General features: G+C 34.2%; 1 protein-coding gene across 1 annotated transcript in view; it reads left to right on the top strand.

The window, feature by feature from the left end:
* The window catches only part of DDC (dopa decarboxylase), a 140,458-nt gene that overhangs the window by 108,579 nt on the left and 6,563 nt on the right, over positions 1-25,316 (top strand). Inside the window, exons 10-13 of the mRNA XM_074198287.1 lie at positions 1,109-1,185; positions 11,036-11,055; positions 12,784-12,882; positions 16,943-17,044. Of these exons, the coding sequence (XP_074054388.1) occupies positions 1,109-1,185; positions 11,036-11,055; positions 12,784-12,882; positions 16,943-17,044 (298 nt within the window). The remainder of the gene's footprint in view (positions 1-1,108; positions 1,186-11,035; positions 11,056-12,783; positions 12,883-16,942; positions 17,045-25,316) is intronic.

The raw sequence follows: 25,316 nt of genomic DNA, 5'->3' as shown, positions 1-25,316 counted from the left end.
CTCATTGTCTATTATAATTCCTTCAATTTCTTTTTCTTTTCTTGTTGCTAGTTAACATGTCTAATAAAATATTGAATAATAGTGATAATGGACATCCTTGTTTCACACTTGATCTTATTGAAAATGTTGTTAGTTTATCTGCATTAAATATAACACTTGCTGATGGTTTTAGATAGACACTGCTCATCATTTTAAGGAAAACTTCATTTATTCCTATGCTCTCTAGTGTTTTTAATAGGAATGGGTTTTGTATTTTGTCTAATGTTTTTTCACCACTTTTTGAGATAATCATATGATTTATGTTAATTTTACTATTGATATATTCAGTTATGCTGATTGTTTTCCTAATATTGAATTTGCATTTAATGTTGTTCAAATGAATTCCATAGGTTAAGTCCCTTTATCCATCCCACTCAGAATTTTAAAAAATGATAGGAGACTTTTGCCTTGAATTTTTAATAACACAAGCTCCCTTGAATCCTATACTCTTGGTTTCTAGCTGTGGTCCAGATTTGTTTGTGTAATGAGACCTAGCACATGTCCAAAGTACCTCTAATGGTCTTGCATTTGGAAAACTGCCTTTTTTCCCCCCTATAGGAGAATGGGGCAAAGGTGCCCATGGACTAAATTATATAGGAAGACATTCTGGTTCTCTACTGTGTTACTTCCAGAAGATATCTGTAGCTCTACATTAGGAAGCTCCTATTCAATTAGCTTATATTAATTACTCTCTCTGATGGCTAAGTTTCCTTTGAAAGACATTTTCTTTTTCTTTTTTTAAATAAATTTTTATTGAAGCCTTTTGCTTTTACAATGAACTAAGTTTCCTCTGTAGTCCCATCTTCCCTATCTCAGAAAGGCAGCTATTTTTATATAACAAAGATTTTTTGGAAAGCTTTCTAGTTGTCTTTTCCTTGTCTTTAAATAGATATACTTATTTTTTTGAAATACAAATGAGTGAAATTAGTGTAAGACAAATTAATGTGAAAGGATTTTCTGGAGTTTATCTGTATATGCCATAATTGTCGAGTTTTCTGACATTTCTGGTTCTTTGATATGACAGTATTATGATTACTAAACCATATTATATGGATTTGTTCAAAAACAGGGTGAAAAAGAGGGCAGATTTGATAGGAGCCTTTAAGCTGGATCCTCTTTATCTACAGCACCATAATCAAGAATCTGGTAAGTAGACTTTCTTCAGTATTATTGTAAGCAATGACTCAATGTGAAATCCACAGTCATTACCCAAATTCATGCTTATTGCAGCAGGTATTCATATTGGGCAAAGAAATTCCAAACCCAGTTCAGCTACAATTTCAAGAACTGTAACTAGGATGTTACCAAGGCTATGTCCACTTAGCAGGACTATGTAATTAAAATGGGAAATGACCACATGGCTCGCTTCCTCTAGGTGAGCTGCTCCTGAACCAGGACTTAACCTGCTCCATTTCCCTAGTGGTTGCCTCAGCAACAGATGGATAGTTTTCTGTTATCTTTGCCCACAGATGTGTCAGCGCCTGTACCTAAATTAGTCTAAAAAAAAAGTTGACTTGAATTTTTTTTTCAGGGTGTTTATTATCTTAGGCATATTTCATGAAGCTTGAGCTAGGTGTGAAAGTAGTAGTTATAATTCTGGGTATGTTAGCTGAAATGATTTGGGTTTTCATCACTAAGGACAGTTACACATAGGATTTGGACTGTAAAGTCAAACCATGCAACTATCATCTAGATGTATGAAATTATTACATATTCCTAAATTGAGAAAGACTTATTTTTATCTGTCCAGCTAAAATAAATAAGGCTGTAATATGAAGTGTTGGATATTCCTTCTGACCAATAATACATTTTTGATTTGAATATTATCATGAAAAATATCATACTTGATGGATTTTACAGTTTATATGGGAAAATTCTCTGGATATAAAATAAATTGTCAAAAATAGCACTCTCCATATAAAAGTGTATTAATTTTTTGAGGGCTAGCGAAGTTGTTGACTTCCTACACTGAACACAAGATCAGAGAATAATGTGTGATTTTGCTTAAATTATAATCCAAATATCAGGCTCATTTGAAATTTTCCTTCTTGCTCTCTTTCTCATCTCTTGTTGGACCATCACTAATGTGTAGGCGCCACAAACTGGGATTTCCCAGACTCTATAACAAGAGAAGCTTATGACTCATAGTCAAGTTGTTGAGAATTTTTAACTTCTGGCACTTTGGGATGACTTAGATAATTTACCATGAAAGTATTAGCAAAATGCAGGTCACAAAAGAAAGCCCAACAAAAAAGAGGCTTGCATGTTGTTCTCCCTCTCCCTTTCCCTCTTCTTCTTTCATCTTAGGTCACTCTCTTCCTCCATCTCCCTTCCTCCCTCCCTCCCTTTTCTCTCTTCCTCCCTTTGCCCTGTCTTTCTCTTCCCTTCTTTCCCCTTCTCTCTCTCTCTCTCTCTCTCTCTCTCTCTCTCTCTCTCTCTCTCTCTCTCTCTCTCTCTCGTTCTTTGGACAAACTGTATAGGCAATATACTTTTATTTAGTGATTTTGTAGAATCACATTATAACATTCTTCATAGGAAACAAAGAGACCACCTACAGCAACCAGAGTGAGATTCACCAGACAACACAAAGTTTGCATATTCTGGAATCCAAAGTGCAGCAAGCAATTTTGTGTTGAGATTTTATGACACTATATTTTAATCTCCCTAGTTATTTCAAACTCAACATGGCCAAGATAAAATTCATTATTACCCCTCATTCCCACACCCCAGACTATCTCTCCTAAGAAGTATTTCTGTTGAGGACTCCATCATCTCTCTACCCACCCAGGTTCACCCCTACCCCCCACCCCAGTCCTTGATATTCTCTCTCTTGCATCCCTTATATTCAGGGGTCTTTTCAGCTATTCTTCCACCGAATCTCAATGACATCCTCATCTTCCCTTTTTTTATGTCCAGGTCCTTATCACAGCTCTTTTGGACTAAAATAACAGGTTCACACCCGGAATCCTGGCTTCTTTTCTCTTTTCTCTCTAATCCACCCTCCACACAGCTGTTCAGACAATTTTCATAATGAATCATTCTATAATGCCACTCCTTTACTTCTTCTTTTTTTTTTTTTAAGGTTTTTGCAAGGCAAATGGGGTTAATTGGCTTGCCTAAGGCCACACAGCTAGGTAATTATTAAGTGTCTGAGGTCACATTTGAACTCAGGTAACTCCTGACTCCAGGGCTGGTGCTCTATCCACTGCGCCACCTAGCCGCCCCCACTCCTTTACTTCTAAATCTTGTGTAGCTTTACCATAAAATATAAATTTCTCAATCTCACCATAAAGGAAGAAAGGAAAGAAAGCATTTAAATGTCTATTATGGATCAGATATTGTCCTCCATACTTCACAAATATTATCTAATTTGATTCTTACAACAACCCTGAGAAGGAGTTGTTATAGTTATTTTCAATTTATAGATGGGGGAAACTGAGATAGACAGAAGATAAGTGACTTGCCCAAGACCACATAGCTAGTTAATGTCTGAGGATGGATTTGAACTCAGATCTTCCTGACTACAAGTCTGTATTCTGTACCACCTAGCTGTTTTTGGAACTTTACAACCTGACTCCTTTTATGGCCTTATTGAACATGACTCTGTTTCATATTCCAGTCAGATTAGCCTACTATTTCTCAAACTCAGTAAATTGTTTCCTCCCTCTGTGCCTTTGCCAAGTTCGTCCACTATGTCTAGAAAGCATTTTTTCTTCAATGTCACCTCATAGAGAACCCTTTGTTCATAAGACCAATTACCATGTTCAGGAAGCCTCATTTTTGCCACCCAAACCTCCATTGCCAATTGTTTTTTACCACAGGATGACCAGAGTGTGATACTGGGAAAAGACTGAGGTTGAATAATACAGGAGTACCCATAGCCAAGGCAAACTAGCAATGGATTTCTGTTTACTGATTAATGACAATGATAGCTGGGAGATAATTCTACCTTCCTACTCTGAAATTGTTTTGGTTCACATATGCTGAGTCTATATCTCATTCCTCATTTTTTTCAGTCTCTGCCTTCTCTATTGTCTATATGTTCTAGGAAGAAACTGGTTTCTTGAAAATATTTCCATTTGATGAATATATATATATATAAGGTTCATGGGTTTGGGGGAAGGGAAGAATAACAGAAGCATCAGTAAGAAGGACTCAGAAAGAAAGATTCTTTTTCTAATTACCAGAATGGCCAGCTGAAACTTAAAATAAACCGGAGATTTTACTTATACATAATATTATAGATCCCCTAAAGCTGGGAAATGATGAAATTCATCCTCGTGGTCCTAAACTTTTGACATAAAAATATTTACTTGTGTTCTGGTGGACACAAGAAGTAGGAGAATATTCCTAGCTGAGGCAGTGACTTTGAGTAACTACGATTAGATTCTCCATTAACTTCTCCCATAGCATGTCAAGGAAAACCACCCCATTTCATAGGGTTAATGAATGGAGAAGGTCAAGCTTGGGGGGAGGAGTTGGAAAAAAGTAGCTCTACACTAGGAGTGTGTTGGTAAATGTTTAACAAGCAGCTCTCCCATCTATAAAAAAATGAGCCCAATGATCTACTTTTAAGTTTAATCTGCACTATTAACATTTTCTTCATCATTTTTTTTAAAGTCTAGACAAGCCATTAAAAAAATGAAACCTGATTTATAGTTTTCTAAGGAACAAATGCTTATCCTGAAAATTTAACAATCAGTCTTTGTGAGCTGGTATGATCTGGGCTCTAGCACACCCCACACCAGAATGAAGACTAAACAACTGCTATCATCATTCATTGTTAGATTTACAAATGAAATCTGGCAGGATGACAATAATGAAACAGCCAATTCCTTTAGCATTCAGGCAGCAGTGTTATCAAAAATCAGAACCTCTATATATGCTCTTTAGGAGGAGAAAGAATTGTTTTCCTGGCTAAGAGAGCAATTAATGCTATATTTTAGCTTCGTTTTTAGACTCTCACTGGAAGCCTCTCATAATTGATAGATACAAGTTATTCCCATGCTAATTGACAATTAAGAATGACTTGGAATCCATTATTTTCTACAACTATCATCATTATAATAATTACTAATTAATAACAATTATAGTATACATTTATCAAGTGTGCCAAGGCATTTGGTACACTGAATTAGTTAAGTGGCCAACGATTTTCCTCTCTAGCTCCTTTTCTTTCTCATTAGCTGTGATTCTTCTTAGCTTAAGTTCCATTAAAAGGCTTCACTGATCAGATAAAATGATTTCTGCTCATTTACTTTTTAACAACTAAAGGGCCTTCTTTCTTCAAAAGAAGAAATAGTGATTATTTGTTATGGGCATACTTAATTCCTTTACAATTGGATCATTCTATGGTTCTGCCAGCAGTCAAGAATATCAGTCAGACCATTTTAGTGGATGTATAAAAACCCTAGCTCTTTCTTGTATATAGGATATTCATGCTTTTTTTTCATCCCTTGTTGAATAGAGATATGGGCATAAAACTAATAATTATCTGGATAATAAGGAATATGGATCCCCTTATGCTTCATCAGGTATCTGTTATCTTTGAATCATTCAAATACATTAGCCCATTTCTGGAACATGAAATCATATGACCATCACCAATTGCCTCATGGTTTATTGTTTGTATTCAGTGAGGACTAAGGCAAGAAATTCTATGACATTAAAATATTTCTCATCTGGTATCAATCAGAAGTTCAAAACTGGGATGGCTAGGTGGCTCAGTGGATAGAGCACCAGCCCTGGAGTCAGGAAGACCTGAGTTCAAATCTGGCCTCAGACACTTAATAATTACCTAGCTGAGTGGTCTTGGGCAAGCCACTTAACACCATTTCCTTGCAAAATCCTAAAAAAAAAAGTTCAAAACCAATAACTCCTTTTGCCACTAAGATGGAGAGCAGGGACTATTGAAGGCAGGTAGAGAACTCCCAGTCTAGTGTAGTTGAGAGGCAATGAAGTGGAGTGGATAAAGTTCTGACCTTGAGAGTGAGAATTCAATTCAATTAACATTTACTAAGCCTCTGATTAAGGCTCAGGGAGAAATGTAAGGCTTAGATAAAACATGAAGTCCCTGCCCTCCAGGATCTTGTAACTGCTGGGAAATGTAGTGGGGAGAATTGGAGGGGTGGAGGGAAGAGAGGGTGGTGCCCCATGCTCACCCAGTCTAAGGCTGAAGATCTGGGTTCAAGATCTGTCTCTTCCATTTATTAGCTAGGCAACTTAGGGCAAGTCAATTACTCTCTTAGAATCAGGTCTAACATTGTATAATAATAATAATAATAATTAATAATAATAATAATAATAATAGTTCTTCCTGTTGCATAGGGCTGTTTTGAGAACCCAGAAAAATAGGCACTTATGTGGTAAAGTGGATAAAGAGTATTTGACTTAGAGTCAAGAAGGTCTGAGTTTGAATGTTGCTTGGGATACTGGCTATATGACAAAAAGCAAATTATTTACATGTTAGAGCCTCTATTTTCTTCTCTGTAAAATGAGGCTAATGATAGCATCTATTTCCCAGAATGAAATGTGAGGATCAAGTGTGTCCTTTGCAAACTTTATTACTTTACAAACTTTAAAGAATGACAATAATGCTAGTTTTTACCTAATTATTATTAAGTTCTGTAATTTGCTTTAAAGATGGTTACATAAATCTAAGTTGTTATATTGTTAATTCACGTCACATTGCTAAGAATTTAGATAAAAACAATAATGATAATAATAAATAGTTATCCTTTAGTGCTATTACTCTACTAATTATCTGACTTGGGGGAGTGAGGGACAAATGGAAAGTAAATTCATTGCCAGGAGAATCCTCACATCTAGACAGCAAATGAGAATATAGTAAAAATCTTTTAAAAATCTTTATAATTTCCTTAGCTATGTTCATAGAATGCATACTTAACAAAAAAAAAGATAAATTTGAAGGTCTATATTAAGTTCCTCAGATCAGTTACATGAGTACAAGGTTGAGAAGACACAGATAGTAGCTCAAATGAAAAAAAAAATCAGATTTTAATTTATTGAAAGGCTACATTAGTCAGCAGTTAGACATGAATGCGAAAAAAAAAACTTGACAAGAATTTGGCTGCCTTTAATAGAGCTACAGTGTCCAGAAGAAAGAGGTGATAGTTTGTACTCTAGACCTGTTCAGATCCCAGGTTAGAGTATTGTGTTCATTGAGGGGTTCTGTATTTTGGAAAGAACATTGACACCTTGGAGTATATCCAGAGGAACATGACAGGATGGTGAGAGGAATTGAAATGATGCTTTATGAGGATAGATTGTTATATGAAGAACTAGACTCTTTAACATGAAGAAGATAAGACTTAGCAGGTCATGATGTCTTTCTGCAAATATCTGAGTGACTGCCAAGAGGAAGAGGAATGTCTTTGCTCTCCTTGGTCTAAGAGGATAAAACCAGGATTTTTTGGGGGGGAAGGTGAAAAAGGTGATTTTGACTCAATATGAGGAAAACTTTTTTTTACAATAAGTGATTTCACAAAGTGGAATGGGCTTCTTTGGGAGGTAGCAAGGTCCCTGACACTAGAGCTCATATAGAGGGATGTAATGCTTCAATAAGAATTAGAGCAAATGATTTCTGCAATTCATTCCATTTCTAAGATTTGAAGATTATGTGATTCTTAAAACTAGGTCAGCATAGCTAATCCAGATAATTCTGCAAGAGTAGATGGAGGATCAAATAAGATTTTATATTATATATAATATGTCATATATATATGCTTATACTTAGTGCAGGTGTAAAATCCTTGACAAACTTTAAAAATTATATAAATGTCAGCAATTATTATTGTTATTAACAACTATATAATCTTTTTTTAAACATGAAGGTAGATCAGGGAAGTAGTAAATAAATAGTAAATGATACTTATTATATGTCTGTTACTGTGCTAAGTGCATTGCAAATATTATCTCATTTGAGTCTTACTACAACTTTTCAAGGTAGGTGCTATTATTTTCATTTTATAGTTGGGGAAACTGAGGAAACAGAGGTTAAGCTACTAGACACACAGCTAGTTAGTGCTTGAGGTCAGATTTGAAATCAGGTCTTCCTGACTCCAGACCCAGTGGCCTAACCACTAATGTGGCAGAAGCACAATGGTCACCTAAGACTAGTGATTGAGCTCTCCTGTACCTTTTTTGATAATTAAAATTGCATAGTTCTCTCTTAGCAAAGAGCATACCATTGTTAAAGGTATATACATCTTTCTTTCTTTCTTTCTTTCCTTCCTTCCTTCCTTCCTTCCTTCCTTCCTTCCTTCCTTCCTTCCTTCCTTTCTTTCTTTCTTTCTTTCTTTCTCTCTTTCTCTCTTTCTCTCTTTCTCTCTTTCTTTCTTTTTCTCCAATAAGATGCAAAACCAATTTTTAACATTTAAAATTTTTTTGAATTCCAAATTTTATCTCTCCCCCTTCCCTCTTGATGGTTAGCAACCTGATATGTTGTTTATATAGGTTATACATATGCAATCTTAATATTAGTTATTTTGTGAAAAAAAGAAAGGAAGCAAGAAAGGAAGAAAGATGAAAGAGAAAGAAGGAAGGAAGAAAAGAAAAATAAACAAAGATGGGAAGGAAGGAAGGAAGGAAGGAAGGAGAATTTTCTGAAATTGTTCTGCTTTTCATTTCTTATAGCATAATAATATTCTATTACAATCATATACCACAACTTGTTCAATCATTCCCTAATTGATTGGCAAACCCTCAATTTTCAACTCTTTGCTACCACAAAAAAGTTTCTATAAATATTTTTGTACACACAGGTCCTTTTCCCATTAGGATCTGGCTTTCTATTTGTTTTTAATGTTCTTCCTAAAATCAGCATTGGATTGACATACTTAGGGATCAATCTCCAATAATTCTAGTATTCTTTTCCTGAGTTTTGCTAATAGCTCAAAACTTCTCTAATGAGTATAATTTCAAATATTTTTTCCTAATTGTATTCCTTCAGATTTATCCATTCTGAAGTTCATTTGACTGCTCACCTATAAAAATATTTTTATAGCTTATTCTTGTTAACTTAATATCCACCTTTCAAAATAGTAGGGAATAAAAGGGGGAAATGACAGTCCCCACCCTCAAAGAGTTTATCAAGTTGGAATACAATGAGCTCAAAAATGGAGGGGTATGGGCGTGGCAGATGTATAAAAGATGAATAAGATAGTTTCCATTCTCAAAAAATTTATGGTTTGGTTGAAGTGAGAAAACAAACTAACTAAGCAATATAAGATAGCACAAACTAATTGTGTTCCATTTAAAAATTCATAGTATTACTTGGGATGGGTATACCTCTTCCATCAATTCAAATTGCAATCTCTACTAGATAAGTTCTTTGTGAAACTTAAAAAAATTTAACTAGTGGCCAACATTTTGAAAATGAAATGAAAATATATGATGAAGTGCTAAATATGATGGTGATCAGGGAATGGAGAGATCACTATTAACCAAAATAGGTTAAGAAAAGTATGGAATATTGGTGATACTTAAAATAAATGAATTTGTACAAATACCTGAAATCTTCTGAACTAATAACCTCGATATTATTTTCTATATATCCTTGACCAATATTACCACAGCAACTTAACCAACACTTTCTTTTGTATTGATAACATTATGATGGTTCACTGTCCTCCCACTGGTACATCATAGATCTAGTGGCCTAGAAGGGTGATGGAGGTACTAGAAGAAAGTCATGCTTCCAAACTACTTCAAATGATTATATTAATGGTTTGAAAGAATTGATACAATTCTTATCCATCCTTTGACACCCAACTCAAATTCCACCATCCCTGAATAGTAGTCATCACTGATTTCTCCTCTTCTCATTTTCTACTTACTGGTTGTGCCAGTAGATAAAGTGCTGGGCTTGAAGCTAGGAATTCTCCTCTTCCTGAGTTCAAATCCAGCCTCAGATATATACCAGTTGTGTCACCTTGGACATTTCACCCTACTTGCCTCAGTTTCCTCATCTGTAAAATGAGGTGGAAAAGGATATGGTGAACCACTCCAGCTATTTAGCCAAGAAAACCTTAAGAGTTGGATATAACTAGAAAAAAATTATGGACTTTGAACAAAGACCAAAGACTATTACCATCAAATTAGAAAAAAATGCATTATATTATTATGTAATTTTACTATCTCATACTTTATTTTTCTTCCTTAAGGATATGATTTCTCTGTCATCACATTCAACTGAGATCAATGTATATAACATGGAACCAATGTAAACACTAACAGAATGCCTTCTGTGGGGGTGGGGGGAGGGAAGCAAGAATGGGGGAAAAATTGTAAAACTCAAAATAAATAAAATCTTTCTTTAAAATAAAAAAAAGAGTTGGATACAACTGAAAATGACTAAACAACCACAACACCTGAGAAGTAGTCTTAGTTAATGAAGGAGGTGTGCTGTATAGTTCTGTTCCTCAAGGAGCACAGAAGATAAGACAATGTACCAAAATAACTAGAGTATCAAAAAGAATGACAAGTGCCCCAAAGAGAGATGAATAAAGTTCTGGAAGATTTAGAAGGAAAAGAGATAATTTCCTAGAATATTTAGGAAAGCCTTTATGAATGGTGTAGCCTTTGAACTAGACCTTGAAGGGTATTTCCTCATAAATAAAATAAGGAATTTTTGTGTAAGGGCCTCTCCAATTCTAACATTCTAGGACTCCACGACTTTATGACAGCAGGGACACCACATGTGTATGAAGGAGAAGAGGAAATGGGGAGGGCGTTAATGTCATAGAGAATGACATGAATCTCCAAAATGAGAAAATACTAGACATGTTCAGGGAAGATGAATAGTCCAATTTGGCTTGATAGTGTGTGAGGGGGGAATAGTGTGAGATAAAGCTGAAAAGCTATGTTGTCAGAGAGAGTGTGGTGGGGTGAAGGGAGGTTTGACTATCAAGCTAGAGAATTTAGATTTTGAATTTCATTAGCTTATTCAATGACCAATTTTTTAAAATTGTTTCAGGTCTTGTCACTGATTATCGGGTAAGTGAACTATTTGATTTTTTTGCCTTCTATTTTAAATCATATATCTTCTCTAGAAGGGAGTATCTATTGTTCTACATGTGTTCACGTACAGTTTTCTCCTTTTCTTAAGATAAATAAGCCTACAAAATTAGAACTTTTGAAAAAAAATTTAAGTAATACTTATCAGCTAGTGGACAGCTTTTTTCTGCCTCAATTAACTTGTTCTCTTAGTTAAGGTCACTAAAAGTAAGGCCACTGTTTTTTCATGTAGGCATTAAAAAATAATTTCCAAATATGTAACAGGTTTCAAAATGTCCAGCTATCTACTCTGTTCACATATACATCAATAATCTCTCTCTTCCCCTGACCCTTCTCCCCAAGTAGAGTGAATGTTCATGGTCCCAGTTACATATGAGTCCTTAAAGCAGTTATTATCTAAGAATGTTGGAATACTGGAAGAATCATGCCAAGAAATCCAAAAACACCTTCCTGGGAAGTAGATACTATTTCTTTTTTACTCCCAAGGGAGAGAATAAAGTATGAAACTATGGATGAAAGTATGAAACATGTTGCATACTAGTGAATCCTTCTTAGAAGTATGTGCTTGGTAGGGACCAGGTGTGAGGGAGAGAGGGAGTCTATTATATTTTAAAAATTTTGCTATGTCTAAGTCAGACATAGAAGGACATCCATACCTATAATCTTAACTAACTAGGGAGGCTGAGACGGGAAGAGTTTTAATTGACCAAGTCAACTGGGTATCTGCTAAGTCAAGCATCATGTTCACTTTGGTGAACCCTTGAAAACGGGCAAAACAGACCATATTGGAAATAGGACATTAATAAAATGTTATAACTCCCAGGTCACTTAACAGCCACAGTGCTATGACTAGGAAGACCTAATCTTTTTTTTTAAAAATAGCAAAAAAATTTTTACAAATATGAATTGCCTTTTAGATATAAAAAAATATATGTAGACTACTCAACTCAGACATTAAATAAAAAACTGTGACCCAAAGGAATCAGTATTTTCAAATAACTCTGTTCTCCTGTCCCCTAGCCCATTCATTGCACTTCCAGATAAAGAGTAATTCAAACCCTTTTTGATAAAAGTACTTTTGCATCTGGAATGTACTCTGAACTCAGCTCTGCTTTGCATATCAGCTTTAAGATTTTAAGTTCATTAAGTCTACTATATAAAATATGCAGGGACAATGTGTCTGACCAGAGTGGAAGGGAAAAGTTGTCTCATATTTCTTAAATACTCATCCCACTGTTTCCCCTCTGTTACCTCTACCCACTGAATGTTATTCCGAAAAGTCGACTTGCTTTTCTCACATGGGCTTGAGAGAGTCAGAAGAGGAAGAAAAGAGAAGTCAATTTAATGTCCTATCTATAATCACAAATCACTCATACAACAAGAAAAAATAAATCTTTCTGTCTCTCATCCTTACTTAAAATATAGGACAACAGATAAGATATTTCTGGGTTTTCCAAGGCTATACTAGTCCCTGATGTGTTCACTACCCTTCTTATGACTTGGTTTAATACTTCAAAGGAACAACAAGACCCTTATATCTGATTTATACTGTCCTTAGAATAATTGAGTTTGTCCTATAAGATTCACTGTATTTGTCAGGGAAGTATACAATGCTGATAAATTGCTTTGCTGAACTGGTAAGCTGTACAAGGGGAAATCATTCTTTCTAGTCCTCCCTTTGATGAGATGCTTTGTCCCCATTTTCAGCACTGGCAGATACCATTAGGCCGGAGGTTTCGCTCTCTGAAAATGTGGTTTGTGTTTAGGATGTATGGTGTGAAGGGACTACAAGCATACATCCGCAAGGTAATTTTATTTTTACTAACTTCTCTGTCTAGTTTGGAAAGAGATGGTATGGGCAGATTTTAAAAACTAGAGTAATAACTCCTTTCTGTGACTTCAAATACCCAAAGAAGCATGCATAAACTCCCAGTTCAGTTTCCATTGTTGTCTAAGTCAGGATAATCAGGCATCTGTGGATGATTGTTTCTTGAGGAGTAAGATTTGAATAAAAAACTCAAGACACTAAAATTCCCTTCCAATACACACACACACACACACACACACACACACACACATTTTTTTTTACTGATATCCTAAGAACACACCTCTTTCATACTCTTTCACTCATTATTTTACACAATGCATACAACATCTCTGATGGATTTACATAGTAGACATTAAAAAGTATGACTAAAAAAAAATCTCATTTTAATCGTTTGATTTGAACAATTAGTCTGAGTTATATGGTCTCTAATTCAGAAGCAGAAAAATGCTAATTAAGAAGTTGTTAAAAATGTGATTGTTGAATTGTCAAATGTCCTTTCAAATATACTCCCAGGGAAGGAATAGATGGTTAGCTCTAGAAAGATATGCTGATTGAAAAGGACACTTTAGGATTCTTCTTCCTTCATAATCTAGTCTTTGAGGAGATCCATATGTCAATAAGAGCAGTCCAGAAAGAGTTATTAGTCATGTTTTAGCTACAGCCTGTCTCACTTAATAGATTTCCAAGACATTAACAGAAAACAGGGTAGGTGGTAGGATAACCTATAAAATCCAAAATGACAATTAATGCCTTTTCAATTGGAAACCGTAATCTACTCTTCCTCTCACCAATATTTTCTTCCTATACAGAATGCATAGTTTCTGAAGACCATTAAGGTTTATTTTTATAGGGCAACAATGTATAAATTAGCAAAAATGTATTAGAATAGGATTTTATTTAATTATGTTAGGTTAGTCCCAAGAGAAATTATGAATTTAATTTAAACATTTTTATATTTTAAAAATATTATAATTAAAACTCAGTATTAGTAGTAGTATCTCACAATACCTAATGTTTAAAAAAACATTTTATATTTATAATTACTTAATTTTCTTGGATCAAATCTGTGAAATAATTGGTATAAGGAACTCCTGGTGAGAAAACTTCCTCTACCAAGAAGATGATAGTATCATTAGACGGATTTAGAGTTGAAAGAAAGCATTGAGGTCAGGGGATACAACCCCCTCATTTTACAGATGAAAAAGCCAAGACAGGTGCTTTGATTTGCCCAGGCCATGTGGGTAGTAAATATCTAAGATAAGAGTCTAATCAAGGTTTTCTTGAGTAAATCCAATGCTCTGTCCAGGACCCTGTGCTGCCTCTGATCAGCAACTCTTTTGCAATTAATAGACTTAGAGTTGCATGTTAAGTGACTTATTTAAGATTGCAGTCAGGATATGTCAACGTCCTGTCCTTATGACTTTGAGGTCTGTTGCCTCTCAGTACAAGACACAATCTTTTGCCTCTTTTTGTGTCTCTAGAATTTATAGTGTCTGAAATTCAGTAATCATTTAGTAAATGTTAATTCACTGATGCCCTATTTAAGTCTAAATTTATGATCCTAATAAAAATCTACATAATGCAACATTATAGCTATATAATAAGTAGAAGTATTATTATAATCTATTTGACAAATGAACTAATCACAGTTCATATTGATTTACCCAAGGTCACAAAACTAGCAAATGGTAGAGCTGGGGGCCAAATTCAGATTTTCTGACTTACAAGACCAGTGTTTTTTCCATGTTTAAAACAAACTATTTCTCAAATACAAAAATATTTCACCACGACAGTGGTAGAGTACCTGAAGAATAAATGGTACCTTCAGGGACACTGAAGATGGAGATGGGTGCTCCAACCTCCAATCCCCATGCATGTCATTCTATGTCTTCAAAGAATTATACTCAAAACATACAAAAAAGGGTTTATTAGCACTAATCTATGAATCATCTCCTTAAATTAATGTGCTATATACACATGTAAATGTGACATAAATATACATATATTTGTAAATATGCATGTATATCACTTAAACACATATATTATGTATCACACATATGAAATAAAGTTGGTATGTTAAAGAAAAACCCTTTGACAGAGAGGATACATGCTACTCTTAGTTTGCTTTTTTTTTCTTTAATATGCTACTCTACCAGATTATAGGTAGAAGGTAACAAAGTCCTCAACTTAGAGGACAACATTTGAATCCCAGCTCTGTACCTACTCCCTTTGTGACCTTGAGTTTGTCACTTACTTTCTTGTGTCTCAGTTTCTTCCCTTGTTAAAAAAAAAACTAATGGTGGGACCAGATGGTTCTTTAGATCTCTTCTGACTCATTATTTTAATAAAAATTTTGTAATGAATTTTATGATGCAAATCTCTGACCTTTTAAATGTTTTTATTTGATTTGGGTCAGCAAATTTGAAACAGGGCAGATGCTTCAGATTTAGAATAGAATAACATCAGTTAAATTCATAATTTTCTATTAAAAATTTTTTTGTTTTTTTTTTTGGCAAGGCAGTGGGGTTAAGTGACTTGTCCAAGGTCACACATATAGGTAATTATTAAGTGAATGAGCTTGGATTTGAACTCAGGACCTCCTGACTCCAGAGCCAGTGCTCTGTTCACTGTGTCACCTAGCTGCCCCTCAAATAAAAAAGATTATCCGTATTTACCACTTTCTGAATGAATACTTATATTTAAAGCATCTCAGTTCATTAAAATGGCTAGTCTATATTTAATGAACTTAATCAATGACAAAATTAGTCTTTGATCATCTTCCAATTCCACATTTGTTTCAGCTACTCTAATAGAGCCCTACATTTTTCTTTTCTGAGTTATTTTCTTAGAATAACCCTAATTAATAGAATAGTAAAAATGCTTATCTGAATTAAAAAAAATAAGATTGAATCAAATTCTAGAATATATAATTTGTTGTTCAGACTTTGTTGGCATAGTATTTTGTTTTTTGTCATCAGTTTCTTATAATAGCTATTTTCTTTCAAAACATTCTTTGGGTCAGTGCCTCATTTTAAATTGTGTGTTGTGTTGCCCTTTAAATTCAATGCCAACAGAATAACTCGATACTCTTTAAAGGGAGTTCAAAATGGTAGAGTGAGAAAAGGTTTGGAAGAATGGAAGAAATGAAAAAAAGAGTTTGAAGAGAACGTGAAGAGAAAATAGAGGGAAGGGAAGTGGTTCTAGGGAAGGGAAGTAGACCTCAAGCTCAACCAATGAGCTTTGCATCTTGAATCATTATAGGTGTATATGTGTGTGTATACTTACATAAAATATATACTATAGTTACATAAAATATATACTATATATAATTAAATCATTATATATATATGTATACAAACACACATACACACACACATACACACACACACACACACACACACATACACACATATATATATATATATATATATATATATATATATGGAGAGAGAGAGAGAGAGAGAGAGATAAACTGTGTTCCAGTTTTGATTCATAACCGGCAAAATATTAGCAGCAGAGATATCAAAATGAAATAGAAATATGTATGACGAATAGTCCATGATCAAATCTATTGGTTGCAAATCATTTGGTGCCCTCTAGTGATATGACTGGCAATTGCTTGATGTTAAATATAAAACTTTTGAAGACACAGAATCCTAGAATTTTAGATGGAAAGGGAACTTAGAAATCTTTGAGGTCATCAGGTCCTACCTCATCATTTTACAAATGAGGGAACTGAGGCAAAGAAATTATCTTCTTGACAACCAAACTGCACATTTAGATCATAGTTAGAGAGGTTGATGGGACTTCAGAGATCATCTAATCCAACTCCTTCATTTTATACAAAATGAAACAAAGGCCCAAAGTTGGTAAATGAACTGAACAAGTTATTCTTAGATAATTACTATACTTAAAATTGTAATGTGGAAAACTCAGGCAGTTTTCTCATAAACAATGAATAGTTTTAATAAGATTTTGAGTTTTATAAAATTCAATGTGATTCAAAATTCAATCAAGTCCATTCTTTTCTCTTTCAAGCACGTAAAACTATCACATGAGTTTGAATCATTGGTGAAAAAAGATCCCCGATTTGAGATCTGTGCTGAAGTCATACTGGGACTGGTGTGTTTCCGAATAAAGGTAACTATCAACCACTGAAAGAAAATCTTCCTTATCTGCTTTGGACAATGATAAAGGGAATAAGGCATAAAAACAAACACAGCAAAATATCTGTTTAGATGCTTTTTAGATGACTTTAATTTCCATGAGCTGGGTCCCAGAGGGTAAGTGAAATCAATGTATTGCTCTTGTGGGGATTACTCTACTAATCAGGTTAAGATAAATGCTCAATCCTATGACAGCTGGGAATTGACTAAACCTCTGGTGCAAGGATATGTTGATATTTAATAACTGGCTCTTCAGAAGAAAAAAGTACATACAACACACTTTTAAGTTTAAGCTACATTATTGACATTTTTCCATAACTTTCTCATGTCGAGACAATCTGAAAAAACTTAATAAAACATTAATTTGTAGAATTTGACAATTTCCAGAGTGTAAATGCTCAAACTGAAAATTTAACAATTGGCTTTCACCAGCCAATTTGATCTGGCTTTACCACATTATTGCTATGGTGTCTCTTAGGTACCAGATGATAGCTTTAGAGTTCAAAGCAATGAACTATAACTTTTCCTTTCATTAAATTTTATACACACACACACACACAAACACACACACACACACACACACACATACACACACACACACACACACACACACACACACATATAAATCTAAGGGCAACTAGAATGGCATGGTGGATAGAGCAATAGACTTGGAATCAGGAAGATTTATTTTCCTGAGTTCAAAGCCAGCTTCAGACACTTACTAGTTATGTGTCCCAGGGTAAGTTACTTAACCCTGTTTACCTTAGTTTCCTCATCTGTAAAATGGCCGTAAACAATGTCAACTAGCAATCCGATGGCATGATTCCCATGACCTGCTGGACAGCTTCCTGGAAATCAAAGTTTTTGGGTTCTGGGGAGGAGTATGGTTGCAGACCTGAGAGGAAAAGGCCATACTGATGATTAGACCATCAAGAGACAGGTTTGAATAGACTGTGTTGTCACCACGTTGTCTCCAGAAAATCACATGCTGGGGCTTTCCCTGGCATTGCTGGAAAAGGCTGGGAGAAGGATGTCTTTTCACATACTTCCCTCAAAATGTTCAATGTCATCATGTAGTTGATGAGATGGTCTTCTTCAATCACAAAGAACAACTATTACTATTAAAATGAACTAGAGAAGAAAAAGGGAAACTATTCCAGTATCTTTGCCAAGAAAGCCATGACCATGATTAAAACACTGAACAACAAAAATAACAGTAAGAAAATATTAAATTTTGGACTCAGAGCAAAGATTTCTCATTGGATCCTTCATATCTGGATTTTTTCTACGCCCCTAGCTCATATACAGTATCAAATAACAATGAAAGAATACCTCAGATTAGTCTGGTTTTTACGTTCCAACTAGACTAGAAACAACTCATTTATAGTACTCTAATGCTTTGCTTCCCTGGTGCCCAGGAAAGCTTCTTTTCACAGCATAAACCCTGTAGTAAATGTTATCTGTGATGACTCAATAGTTTAGTGTGAGGTGGACCAAGGGCAGTTTTCTTGCAAATCAGTTCAATTCCACAACTACAATACTGCAGATGCTAGGAATACTAAGATAAGAAAAGACTCAGTTCTGGATTTCAAGGAGCAGAATAGCATTTATAAGATCCACTGGGATGCAAGATCCAGATAAGGAAAAGAAAATATTTGATAACATTTACATTTAAATATTAAAATTCTCTATTGTACCAATGCTATTGGAATCTGATTTTTTTAATATCTCTGTGGCTATTATAAAATTCTTTCCTAGAACTCACAAATGTTGTCTTGTCAGAGCTGTAGCAAGAAATTTTTATCTTCACAAATTTAAACACAAACTTCTAGAGCAAATAACACAAATTTGCCCTCATTCCAAGATTCAGTTGTTGGAAAAGGGAGAGAAACAGAGACCCTTGGAACACCACACTAGTGTAAGGCTATTTCTGGACAGGTTTCTGAATGGAGGGCAGAGAAGAATGAAGCAGGTAGAGCACGGAAAATACTCTCCTAGCTGAAGATCTGGTATCTAATTCTTCTTCCCAGATAGATGTTAAATATTATTATTTATGTGCTATTATAGGATTGTAAGTCTTGACAGTATTCTCTAAAATTAGAGTTCTCTAAATTCAGTACATTAGGACAATGCCCCAGTTACCCTGCCCTAGTAAGGACTATTTTCAACACGACTCATTTTCTCTTTATCATTCTATCAATAATCTTTAGTGGAAAAGCAACACATAAATTATACCATTGCAGTAATCTGATTTAACTGATCACATCAATCAAAAATGTCAGGTCAATCAAATTCATTTGTGCAAATAGACAGATTTTCATCCTTATATAAATCATGGTGTTGTAGGGGAGTATGTATAGATTCTATGAAGAGCTCCATAAAAATCCTCCAAATTAAACTAAACATACCTTAATATTCCATGACATTAAAGCAAAGGTGGACATAGAAGAAGAACTTAAAAATACATTGGACTACATGTAACTGTATGAAAAAATTTAAAAAAGGCTAATGGCTTAAATCCTATAGATAAATCTCATGCCTTTTCCATGAATATTTTCTTTAAGCAGAGAGTCAGGAGGTACTGAACATAATCAAGGTCTGAATAAAACCATACCAAATTAAATTAACCTTATTTTTGGCAATAAAAGACTTATCAATATGGAAGTAATTTTTAAATCAACTGTCCTTTCTAGTCAGAACTTTTGCTTGTTAAAGCAAATCCCAAATCAATATGTAATTAGAAGAAAAAAATAAAAATGAGAACAGACAGCATTCAATTAAAATAGCTCAAACTGGAAATACTTAAACATGATGATGCCATTTCCTCAAAAGTGAAAATGGCAAAAGAATATTGACCCAAGCTATTTTATATACTAGAAAAGTTAAACCAAAGGCAACAAAGGAACATATCCAAATCATCCTATCACAGGAATTCTTAATATTTTTGTGTCATGTATCCCTTTGGCAGTGTGGTAAGGCCTTTGAACTGCTTTCAGAATGGTATTCTTAAAAGCATAAAATTAAATACATAGGATGACAAAAGAAAACAAGTGACTGAAATACAGTTATCAAGATAGTTAAACAAATGAGTTCACAGATCCCAGGTTAATAACTCTAGTGACCTAAGAAAATTTAAGGATAAAACTGGAAGAGGAATAATATTTAAACAAATGGAAGAAACTTGTGAAGATTTCTAAAACAGACTCTTTTCACCAGCACAAAAAGTGAAGATAACACATTTACTCTATCATCACAATTCTCAGAAAACTCTTTGGGGAAATAGAAATGGTGCTAAAGAAAATAAAGACGGAAAGAAACACCAAGAAGTTTCATGCTGAGGATAACACAATTTTGATGGCATTGAGGGATCAACTCTCAAAAACGTTTGATAAAGAGTTCAATGCCAAATTCATGGAAAAGTTGGCCAAAAATCATCAGGAGAATAACAATCATCTATATGCATGCTTTATCATTTTTTTCAAACATTTTTATAAGACTAATCTCTATATATGCTTTTTTGTTTTTTGTTTTTTCAGTTTTTGCAAGGCAATGGGATTAAGTGATTTGCCCAAGGTCATAATAGGTAATTATTAAGTGTCTGAGGCTGGATTTGAACTCAGGTCCTCTTGACCCCAGGGCCAGTGCTTTATCCACTGCAGCACCTAGCTTCCCTCAAACATTTTTATACGACTAACCTGTATATATGTTGAAAGTACCCTTGATCAAGGTATGAGAAAAGACAAAAAAGGTTCTCATAAATTTTACTCTACAGTTGACTACATGTTTGTACTCATACAATTAGCTAAAAAGCACATATAATACCAGATCTCAGTGATTAATATTTGATTATATGTAACATTTAGTTCAGTTGAACAAATATGCTGCCTAAGAGGCTCTTATACAAAAAGATATTTCCCATGCATATGTTAAAATCATACACATTCCTCAGAAGATACATTTAGAAATATATTCTGGGGGCAGCTAGGTGGCGTAGTGGATAAACCACTGGCCTTGGAGTCAGGTGTACCTGGGTTCAAATCCGGTCTCAGACACTTAGTAATTACCTAGCTGTGTGGCCTTGGGCAAGCCACTTTAACCCCATTGCCTTGCAAAAATCCTAATATATATATATATATATATATATATATATAGATAGATAGATAGATATAGATATAGATATATATATAGATAGATAGATAGATATAGATATAGATATATATATAGATATCTATCTATCTATCTATATATATTCTGGATTATTTATATCAAGTAATGTATAAAACAATGACATGAATGCTTACTAAAGGCAACTTGGATGGAGATATGACCATCATAGAGTACAAATGGAAGAGGGATTCCCTAGATGGTGAAGGCCTCCAGATACTCCTGCTTACAAATGACATACATGATGAATGCATTAAACCCTATAACATGACCTATATCTATAATAACCATTTAAACAGAAAAAAATAACCAAAATGAATTATTGTCCAGATTATAGGAACTTGAAGTTCCCATTTCTTAGGGATATATCTTGGACAGACATGAAAGATGAACCCATAAAATAGGTCAAGAATTGAAGAAATAATCAGAACTGGATTCTTTTAAAGACATTGCACCATATATTTAATAAATGCCTAGCTTCTCTCTGAATCAGAGATCCTTCAGTATTATCCTAGTGATGCTTGATGACTATGAATCATGGACTACTGTGGTTTCTGATGAATAAAAGTTGTGACCAATTCAAAGGTAATAAAAAAATGCATGTTGGACATAAATTGACTACAGTATATTATCAACAAAAATTATTAACCTGAAAAGGAAAAGATGGCATCAGAATGAAATATGATGGAAAAGGAACGAGCCCATTAAATAAGCAGAATGAGGGAATCATTAATGGAGATGTAGAGGGATAACTTGGTATTCTCCACATAACATGAAGCAATCTAGAGAAAGTCATCCCAGACTCCATAAGCACATTGAATAGACCTCCTGGAGGATAGACATTTTGGGCAACACTGATAAGAGATACAAAAGTGGAGAAGGTATGGCTGGTAACAAACTCCATCACTGGAAAGAGTACCTACATTGATGAACTTACAGATCCATTGACATAGCAAAGGTTTACCACATTGAATTACAGCATGTTGAATTGGAAGGAATCTTACAGATTATCTAATTTTATGAATAAGGAACTGAGGCTTAGAATGATGAAGTGAGTTTATCAAGGCCATATGGATAGCAAAAACAGAATTTGAACCTAGTTCCCTTAACTTTGTCTACACTACTCCTATGGCCCATTGCTCCTGTTTCATTGGATAGCTTATTCAATTATATTCAATTCTGTTAACCAGATGTCCATTAATCTGTAGATTGATGTCTAGTACATGTGCATGCTGAGAGGGGGAAAATTACCTTAAATGGATTCATGGCATTGTACTGTTCCTTCCAGACTATGTTCATCTGATACAGTTCCTAAAAGGGCTGATAGAAATTAGCTTTTATAGTGAAACTTTTCTAAAGCCTTTTAAAACAGTTCCCAGTTGTTTTAGTAACAGTGAATGCTAACAGACATTTCTTTCTGAGCTCTTCAGTTGCCTAAGTGACTTGGTTACTTATTTATTTATCTTTTGACTATTTATTGAGGAGTCAAACTGCATGTCTGATAATGAGAACTACAGTGGAGCCTCCTCAGAGCTCAAGAAGGAAGGGAGTTTCTTTTGTGTTGATTCTTTCATTAGAGAGAGGATCTCCTGCTGTGGGAACAGATGCAGCATATATTGAAGTGTATGGAGCTCTTGGAAAAGGTCTTTTGAACAGAGCTGCGTTTGTTTAAACACGCAGCCCCTGACAATGGGAACTTTGACAAGTCTGCTGAAAGATTCAGAGGTACAGGGCCAAAGGACCCCCAAGTAACACTATTTTCAGAGCATATCCTCTTCTATAGAACAGGTGGGCATTCATTCATAGCTTGGTCAAATGGAGTCTGCCAGCTGTGGGGAATGCAGGCATGATTGAACATTCATGATAGAGAACTGATGGACTTATTTATTTTCTTTACTCATTTATGAACAATTTAAGCAATATAAGTTGTCTTATTTCATTTCAATCAAGTATAGGCTTGTTTTTCTAACTTTTAAAATTTTCTTTTTTTTTAATGAATTTGACCAACAAAAAATCATTTCAAAATATAATTAACAGAACAAAGGATTGTATATGAACCTGGGGTCTTCTATTACATACAATTTAAAAATATTTATATATTAAATTATTAATATTAAATTTAATGAAATAGTAATAAATTGCCCAGTTTGTATATTTTTCTGAACTTCTTTTGTTTTATATATTTAAAAGTATTTTATTAATTCTCTCTCTTTTTAAATTTATTACTTTCTTTCCAGAACCAGTTCACCTTAACATATACATAGTAGCAATATTTGAAAATAAGTCTCATTTTATAACTCTAGGCCACCAATTTTCAGACAAGAGTCAAAAAGCATAATTCATTATTGGTCTTCTACAATCATGATTAATAACTGGGTTGATAATGGGTCTAAAGCCTTTCAAAGTGTTTTTTTAGGAGTTACATTATCATTATCATTTCAGTGTGTTTTCAGTCTGGTGGTTGAGAATAAAGTTATCTTCCAATGTACCTAAACACTTTTCTCTTGATTCAAATTTTTTTCCCCTCTACTCAACCTATACTCCTTTATCATTTATCTATTTTGCTATAGATGAAATAAAAAGTGAAACTGATACATGAACAACTAAATCTGGAATTTTGTATTTTGCAGAAAGAATTCTCTCCCTGAAGGAAAAAACAAAAACAAGAACTTTGGGGGTGGGGGTGGGAAGAGTTAAACAAAATTAGCAACAGTTGAAAAAATGTTGGAATTGATTATTCTTTTAGCATTTGGGCGATCATAATTTAACTTATCATTTTAAGGAGAATCAACAAAGATATATAAACGGTTCTATTACTTTTTACTCTCCCTTCTGCAGCATTGTGTCACCATTCTCTAATTCACCCTTTCTTCTATATCTGAATCTTTGAGCCATTTTTTGCTTTTAGATGTTTTTCTAAAGATTAATTTAATCCAGCAAAATGTCTTAAAAGCCTGCTATGTGAAATACACTGCACTAAATGCAAATGATACAGAGTTGAAACTATATATATATATATATATAATATATATATATATATATATATATATATATATATATATATATTCGGGCTTTTTTTAAGGTTTTTTTGTAAGGCAAATGGGGTTAAGTGGCTTGCCCAAGGCCACACAGCTAGGTAATTATTAAGTGTCTCAGGCCGGATTTGAACTCAGGTACTCCTGACTCCAGGGCCGGTGCTTTATCCACTGTGCCACCTAGCTGCCTATATATATATATATATATATATATATATATATATATATATATATATATATTCTTAAGGAATTCACAATCTTGTAGCCTTAGGCTGTACTGCTGAAAAATGTTTAACAACCAGTTATTTGGGGGGAAAGAGGAGGAACATATTCAGTATATACTTTTAAGTTCAATCTGCAATCTTAATATTTTCTCTATCATATTCTTGTATAAACAACCAAGAAAGTAATAAATCCAGCTCTGATAAGTAACATTTGATTATTTCCAAGATGCTCAAATTAAAAATTTAGTAATAGCTCCATGAGCTGGTACAAGCTGGCTCCTTAGAATATGTAGGGTAGAATAAATAATGGCTATACATGGTTAAAATTTGAATTAGAATATGAATATATATATATATATATATATGTATATATACAAGTTTATAGTAACAAAAGAGATTTGAAGAGGTAGGGACTACTTTTAATTGGGAATACTTTCATGAGGGAGGTTGTACCTGGACTGGACAGGAGAAGGGGAAGGCTTTCAACAAATATTTGGGGGAATGGAATCCATTCAAAACATGTGACATGGTGATTGAAGGCAGGAGGTATAGCCTATTCTTCCTTATCATTCTTCACCTTCTCCTAGAGCTTCTTTTAGCTCTAGAGCTCATCTCTCTAGTCAAAATTCACACTGTTATTCTTTATGTACTTCATATTCTAGCAATACTGATTTATTAGTCATTCTTCATCTCGTCTTTCTGTCTCCTTGGGTTTTTTTTTTTTGGTAGGTCTTATATGACTGGAATGCAGTTCCTCTTTATTTCTACTGTCGAAATTCTTCTCTTCTTTCAAGACCCAGCTTGGGTCTCTCTTCCATAAGTG

Source organism: Macrotis lagotis, chromosome 8, assembly GCF_037893015.1.
Source record: "Macrotis lagotis isolate mMagLag1 chromosome 8, bilby.v1.9.chrom.fasta, whole genome shotgun sequence".
Lineage (NCBI taxonomy): Eukaryota > Metazoa > Chordata > Mammalia > Peramelemorphia > Peramelidae > Macrotis > Macrotis lagotis.
Note: the sequence above shows the minus strand (reverse complement) of the source record. Positions and strands in the feature narration are given on the sequence as shown.